Source organism: Miscanthus floridulus, chromosome 9 (assembly GCF_019320115.1).
Source record: "Miscanthus floridulus cultivar M001 chromosome 9, ASM1932011v1, whole genome shotgun sequence".
Classification (NCBI taxonomy): Eukaryota; Viridiplantae; Streptophyta; class Magnoliopsida; order Poales; family Poaceae; genus Miscanthus; species Miscanthus floridulus.
This window is the reverse complement of record NC_089588.1, coordinates 752,005-759,355: the sequence shown is the minus strand read 5'-3', so window position 1 is coordinate 759,355 and position 7,351 is coordinate 752,005. Positions and strand designations below refer to the sequence as shown.

Below are 7,351 nucleotides of genomic sequence, written 5' to 3'. Positions count from 1 at the left end.
CCCTCCCCTTATCTCCTAGCCTCCAAGCGAAGGCACCCTTATCCTACCCGCTCCCTGCACCCGGTCTACGAACGACCCCGCGATCCAGCGCAACGGACGGCTCTCCGGGCGACCGCACGAGACACTCCCCGTGCACCGGGACCAGGCAGGTGCGTGAGGATAACCCCGAACCCGTCGCCCCGCTCGCGGCCCGGCCCAGTGTGCGAGGACGAGGACGACGCGGGCGCACGCAGCAAGCCCTCCTGAAACCGCCCTGCGCCCCCACCTCTCCCTCTCGCAGCGCCGCAGAGCCAGCCAAGCCAACCAGCCAGTCAGGAGAGGAGCACGGGGGAGCGGCAGCCGCAGCGGCCGAGGGCGGAGCACGCGAGGTGAGATTTTTTTCCCTTCTCCTTCCCCTCCACTCCTCCTCCGCTCCGTCTCGATTCGGCGCGGGTTCGTGGGACGGCCGGCGGGGCGGGGCGCCGGTCCGCTCGGCGGGTGGAGGCTCCGAGGTCGGGGGAGGCACGGGGGTTGACCGAGCTGTTGGGGCGCGGGGTGGGGGACACGGGTTCGGTCGTCGCCTCCGGGCGCCTCCGCTCCGCTCCCATTCGCGGCGTCGTTGTCACGGGAGCGGTTGGGGCTCAGGCGTCCAGGGTGATGCGGTTTTCTACCCCTTTTTCCGAAGGGATTCGGGGGGTTTTAGGGGCCGCGGCCGGCAGCGGTTCTGGCTCTGCTGTGATGGATGCGTCGTTCTAGGTGTGCGCGTCGCGGCAGAGAATCGATTTTGTGCTATCCAAATCGTGTGTATACTTCTGTGATTTATTATCTGCCCCATTGTTTTTGGTGGGGTGGGTGGCGGAGGGTAGGATACAATTGGGAGTTTGCCAGGGTCGGGGTTCATTTCACTATCTTTTACACCGTCAGTCACTGCACTGTTTGATACATGCGCCCTGTTTGCTTGAACTTATCAGCCATGGTATAGCGTTTTTCTCTCGCAACAAAACAGCATCAGCCGGCTTATCAGCCGCAAAAACCATCAGCCAAACAAGACGATAGTTCCTGTATGTTTCCTTGGTCCATTGCTTGCCCATTGGTGTGGGGTTCTGGATACTTATACCTGTCTCCCTAAGATGTCTGTCTTTGGCAGCATAAGGGCTTTGCAACTTATCTGATTTGGTGGTGCTCAAATAACCTGCCCTTTGTTTTTCTAGCACGTCAGTTTGAGTAGGATATACATGTTGCTCTCAGTTTCCACTGGTAGTGTGGGACATCAAGATAGACTTCACTGTTTCAGATTATTTTTTGACATCAAAATCAAGGCTTTTAACTACTATATAGAAAAAAGGAACAACGAAATTCGAGCCTTGAGATAGCGTATTGTTTGTATCCTCTTATCTTGTGAATTATGGATGTGGGTTTTTTGAGTCGATGCTGATTCATACTTTACCTTTTGAATGATCTCATCACACCAGTATGGTTTGCTTCTGCCAATATGTGTGGTTTATTGTTTATTTAGATTTACCTTCGCCTGTTTATGTTCAAGAGCTTCCGGTTTAAAGACATCAGAACAGGCTGTGGTAGTGCCAATATGTACTTTTAGTATTTAAACTTGATTTACTCTTTTCCTTCATACGCCATCCTACTAAATGCAATCAGCTCTTAGTGATTCTGTCGGTGTTTGGATATTTATTTATTATGGGTTCCAGGAGAAGTCTAAATCTCGGTTGACTCATTGCCTGTGCTGTAGAGATGCAATTTGCCGCATTTTATAACTTTCTCTTCACTTTTTCTTCTTCAAAGAGACGTGCATGTTATTTTGAGCAGTGTCTGTACTTTTCATCTTTAACTTGTTCTTAGGTATGGCTTAGATTTCATGGTCCTTTTGAAGCCCCTGTTGTTTTTGATATTATGAGTTTTTGCCTGTATTATTTCTAGTGTACTCTCTTCTGAAATTTACCTGTTGATGGTCTATTGAATATTTTGTACTGAGTTTTTTTGTCAATTTATAGGCATGGATAGATACCACAGGGTAGAGAAGCCTCGGAATGACACACCAATCAGCCAGAATGAGATCAGGATCACTACTCAGGGGAGGATGAGGAACTATATCAGCTATGGGATGTCGCTGCTTGAGGTGACCTGCTGTGATTCAATCTTGGCTTTGTTGTAACCTGTCGTAAAAATAAACATTCATATTATTTGTCATATTTAACTATTGCTGGGAAGTGTTTGCAATCTGAAATTATGTGAAGTGGGGATAGTGTTAGGGGCAAAAGTTTAACATTCTCATTTTGTTCAACATTAATGCACGGCTTAAACAGAGACACCTATCGAATGGAAGGCCTGCTATTTTGTTTGTTGTGGTATAGTACATGGTTTGTTGCATTGCCAATACTTTCATCTCCCTTCACAAGTTCTTTGCCCTTATGTCCTAATGTCCTAGTGCTCTTTTCCTTGCACTATTTCTGATTAGACCTTTTCACCTGAATTATGTGAAGCTCACATTATTTAAGAAATAATAGTGCTGATGCCATGTGCTCGTGTTGTTTCTTCATCTTGTTCATTGTTCTTCTGAAAATTGCGCACCTGCTTTATTTTAACATTCACAATATATATAAATTGTCAAATGGTAAGTTTACTCCATTAAATCTTCCATCGAACATCCTCATTTTGTTCAATGTTCACACATCGAATGCACATCTTAATCAGAGACACCTTTGGATTTTCAGTCTGATATATTTTGCTTTTATGATAGTTCCTGTCCTGTTTCCATTATGATACATAAGAATTCTTAGCCCTTCACCCCTTACTGGTGACTGTTTAGCGATCCTTGCGTTGTGTTCAGAGTTTGTTGTTTCAGCTGCTATGAAGCTTATTGTTTTGATACAAAGTACACAAACTCACATATAGTTCAGAGCATTTAGAAATTTTGGCCATTATTATTTGCACTTGTTTCTTCAATATATATAGCATCCTCTTCTGACCATTGTTTTAATGGTTATAGGCCAAAGATGCCACACTACCTTTGCCACATCTCTTTGTGCAGTAATCTTACCGCAGTTGAATTGATACTTGATCCAACTTTTCTTATTATGAACTTATTCCCTTCCACTTTTACAGGAAAATGGACATGATGAGATTAGTATCAAGGCCATGGGACGGGCCATAAATAAGACAGTGATGGTTGTTGAATTGATCAAGGTTAGTAGTAGTAGCCTCGTCTGCCTTATAATGCTGCTATTAGAATTTTTATTAATGTCTCGTTTTTTTTATCTGGCACTTGACTGTTCATCCAGAGAAGGGTTGGAGGTCTTCATCAGAACAATGCTACTGAATCTGTTGATATCACAGACACATGGGAACCTTTGGAAGAAGGCCTTCTCCCGTAAGGATATTCTTATATTCCTTCAAACAGAAGGAGATTGAAACACTAACGCACTTCTTTACACAGACTAGAGACAACTCGCCATGTGTCGATGATCACTGTGACACTGTCAAAGAAGCCTCTGGATACATCATCTCCAGGGTAAGTCGAAAACCTGTCCTCTGGCTACAAATGCAGAAGAGTTTCAGGCTTGATCACTTTTCCTTCCCTAATTTGTAAATGGCTGTTCATAGTTTTGAAACCTTCTGTCAGCTTGCCTGCTCATTATTGGTTATGTTTGATATGATGTTGTACTTAGATACCAACCACCTATCCCAGCTGAAGAGGTGAAACCTGCCTTTGACTATGATCATGAAGGTGGTATTCTCAGTTGATCTTCTCTACCTAATGCTGTAGTTAGGATCACCTCATAACCACCATTTTGTTCATGGTTTTTTAGAATCGTATCCCACTGGTCGTGGAAGAGGACGTGGTGGTGGGAGAAGAGACAGGGGAAGAGGTATGTTCTCTTATCGTCTATATGAGCAGCAAAGGCAATAGTAGTTTTCTGGACAGTATATCTTATAATTTTATAATGCTGACTTGTTGAGTTATGGTCACACTACACTCAGTCCTGTACTTGGTACTTAGGCCTGCTTTTTATGCTCAATATCATAAGAGCTGTTTTAGGCATGCACAACATGTAAAACTAATCAACTGCAGCTGCTGTCCAGGTTTCAGTTTGGGATATCTGTAACTTAAGTCAGCACATATACTTTATTTCCTGAAATCGGTAGTGTTTGAAAAAGGAATGTATTTTTATTAATTCTTGCATTTGAATATGCACAGGTATGAGCAATGGCCCCCCTCCACCTGCTTATGGTTACAATGACGAGTGGGAGGAGGAAGGAGATTATTACAACAGAGGGCGTGGGAGAGGAAGGTCACGTGGACGAGGAGGGAGAGGCCGTGGTGGCTACTATGGAGGTGGGAGGCGCGGTGGCTACGGTTATGATTATGGCTATGGCCGGAGAGGCGGGTACTATGAAGAGCAAGATGAATACTATGATGAGCCCGAAGAATATGCCCCTCCCACTGGCCGTGGTAAGCCCCAGACTGATGACATTACATGTTGATGTGGATTTTGCTTTGCATTCCCAAGTTCTTATGGTTTGTGGTCTGCTGTTTCGCAGGGCGTGGCAGAGGAAGAAGGGGGATGCCTTGGCGCGGGCGTGGTGGGCGTGGGCCACCGCGCGGCGGCCGAGGAGGCTACTACTAGACAAGAAATGCGACTTGTGCCAAATTGGTGTGCTTAGTTATCTGTTAGGTTTGCTCTGCTCTTCTATGAAGCTCCGACCCCGGACCGGAATTATCCCGTAGGCCTTTCCAGGTGCTACTTTACTTCAGCTGCTGTGCCTGTGCAACTCGTCTGGGCAAGTTTTGTGGCTCGCTCGTGGTTTTGTAGCTAGGTTAAGCGAGTGAAGTTACACTCGGTAGCGCAGTGTTTCCCCATCGGACGCCATGCGAGATTGTTTATTCTGCTGTTAATCTACCTACCTTACTATTTCGTATGGATGATGGATACTGGATGTATGAGTTTCATGTTTATTTATTTCCTTGTATAATCTAGTATCTGTCATACTAGACAGTATGAGGGCAAGAAAATTATTAAACTGCTAAAGCTGCTGGTGTCATCTAAGACTTCAGACCACGCAAGGCAAAACTGAACCTATCTCAGGGCTTGTTAGGTTAATCCCCGGTCCAAACGGATAGAGGGGGATTTTTACTTGTAGAGATAAAAATCCCCTTAATCCCACTGAACAATATGGAAGCTGCTCCTGCTTGGCAAACTATAACCAGTTTGTCCGCGGCCCTACTACTGCTGAAATGAAAACCATACACACAAAAAAGATGTGTATATTAGAGGAGCAATTACATTTGGATAGCTAAAACATACATGGAAGCTGATTAAAAAACAGATGAAATACAACAGTTCAAATAGTTCATGAAAATCATACCACTAGATAGCTAAAACATACATGGAAAAGCTGGCATAACTTTGTCTATGATCACAACTTTAAAAAGGACCCCTAAGAGGGGCTAGGTTGTTTTATTTAAAAATAAAAATCACCACCAAAATTCAAGCTGAAGAGGAACACATAGGTCAGGGGTTGGCAGGGGTGGCACACACCTCGTCCCAAACTTAACACCATAGGTTAAAAGCTACAGCTGATACAAAAGAGAGCCAGCATGACTACACTAGAGAAACATGGGGATTCCATCCAAGATTGCCTGCTCCTAGCTAGCCTACTACAAACAGTGCAAATTTGCGCATACAACATGCGAGAACCATGAATTGGTCAGCAGCTAGGCGATGCAAAAACATCTCTCTTCCAGAGTCAAGGGGCAAATTCCCAGTCCCCGTCGATGAAAGAATCACCATTGTTGACGAAATCCTGTTGAAAGAAAACAAGTTTAGTTAGATAAACATCATATAAGTAGTAGTCATCAATTCCACATGCAAAGCCTTAGTCTAGACAGAGTAAATTTAAAATAAGCTAGCAATTTAACAGGTCTTATGGTCGGGTTATGCATGAACAAGCATGATGAATCTGAGCAATATGCTGAGCCACTAAGTACTAACAACTAGAAGTATTTTTTATTTAACTAGAAATAAATAAACCAACATCAGTTAGGAAATTCCTCATGTGTTAATTTACTTTTGCACAAATGCGAAATGGAATACAATGAAAATAAGGACAGATACAGATTGTATGCATAAAAAGGAGGAGAAAGGATCTTACTTGATTAACCAAGTTAGCAAGGAAATCATCCAAGTCATCACTCTCCGCATTCTGTGCCTCACTTGTTCCCATGAGGAATTCATTGATGTTATTCACTTGGTCATTAACTGCTTGCTGATTAACAGTGCTACCTTCATGGAGGTTGTCACTTGCACCATCGCCATTCAGCACCTGGGTTAGCATGGCAGAATTGTCTATCTGAAGGTTAGGTCTTGTGCTTGAAGAACTAGCCAAAGCAGAATTGCCAATCGGCGTCAATGTAGAGTGTGTGTCGTTTCCAAAGCTGAATGGTGCCACTTGCTCTCTGAAACCTACCACTGGTATGGCTTTCCCCATGATTCCTGTGATTGTCTTTTGATACTCATTTCCGAAAGTTAGAACCTGTCCAGAGGAGCGTGCAAGTCTTGACAACTGGTTGATCTTGAAAATGTTACCTTGCAAAGGATCTTCAGACGTTCCGACATTACGACCAAGATCAGAAAACCTTGATGGCACAGTAGCTTTCCAGGAGTTGCTAGGTCCTGCAAATTGGTGAACTTCCCTAGCAACCTTGTTAAATAAGCTAGCAGAACATGATTGAGGCTGAACCGAAGGTTGGTTCACCAACTCAGGAGACTGCAATGGTAAATGACCAGGAGCCAGCATCTCACCATTTGCTATGTCTTCGAAAGGAATACCTCTGCTTGATCCCAAAATCTTGCCACGCAATATGCTCGCATACGAGCTGCAAGAACGAGACGAAGAAAAGCACATGTTCGAGGTCAATGGTGGACTGTCGTTTGAGCTGTTTGCAAATGAACTCCCAGAAATATCAACAGAGACAGGTTTGCTTGCGTCCAACACCACACCATTTGAAACATTTCCAAAGGAGTTGCCAGAAGGACCAGAAGGGAAGCACTGGCTTGCACCTGGCAGCCCACCACTCGATACAGGTGCATAGGACTTGCCAGAAGAGATGAATCTGCTGATATCCTGCACTGGCATAGGCATAACATCTTTGGGCAGGTTGACATCGTGGCCAACTGTTTCCATGTCTGACCGAGGAATGCCCAAGTTTTTTTGTAAGCTCATGACATGAACTGACTGTGTGGGCAGCAAAGTTTGCGTTCCAATTGTAGATGAGGAATTCATCTTTGCAAAATGGTTGCTTGAGCTCGGAGAACCAATGAAGGATGGGACATTCATGTTTCTCCGCAATACTTCA

At 44.5% G+C, this 7,351-nt stretch overlaps 1 protein-coding gene across 1 annotated transcript; it reads left to right on the top strand.

The window, feature by feature from the left end:
- The first annotated feature begins 207 nt into the window (after positions 1-207).
- LOC136481179 (uncharacterized) lies at positions 208-4,951 on the top strand. Its single transcript, XM_066478531.1, has 9 exons — positions 208-368; positions 1,989-2,113; positions 3,100-3,180; positions 3,276-3,364; positions 3,431-3,505; positions 3,663-3,721; positions 3,804-3,863; positions 4,193-4,447; positions 4,537-4,951. Exons 2-9 carry the CDS (start codon positions 1,991-1,993, stop codon positions 4,620-4,622), a joined length of 828 nt encoding a protein of 275 aa, XP_066334628.1. The 5' UTR covers positions 208-368; positions 1,989-1,990; the 3' UTR covers positions 4,623-4,951.
- Positions 4,952-7,351: the final 2,400 nt, after the last annotated feature.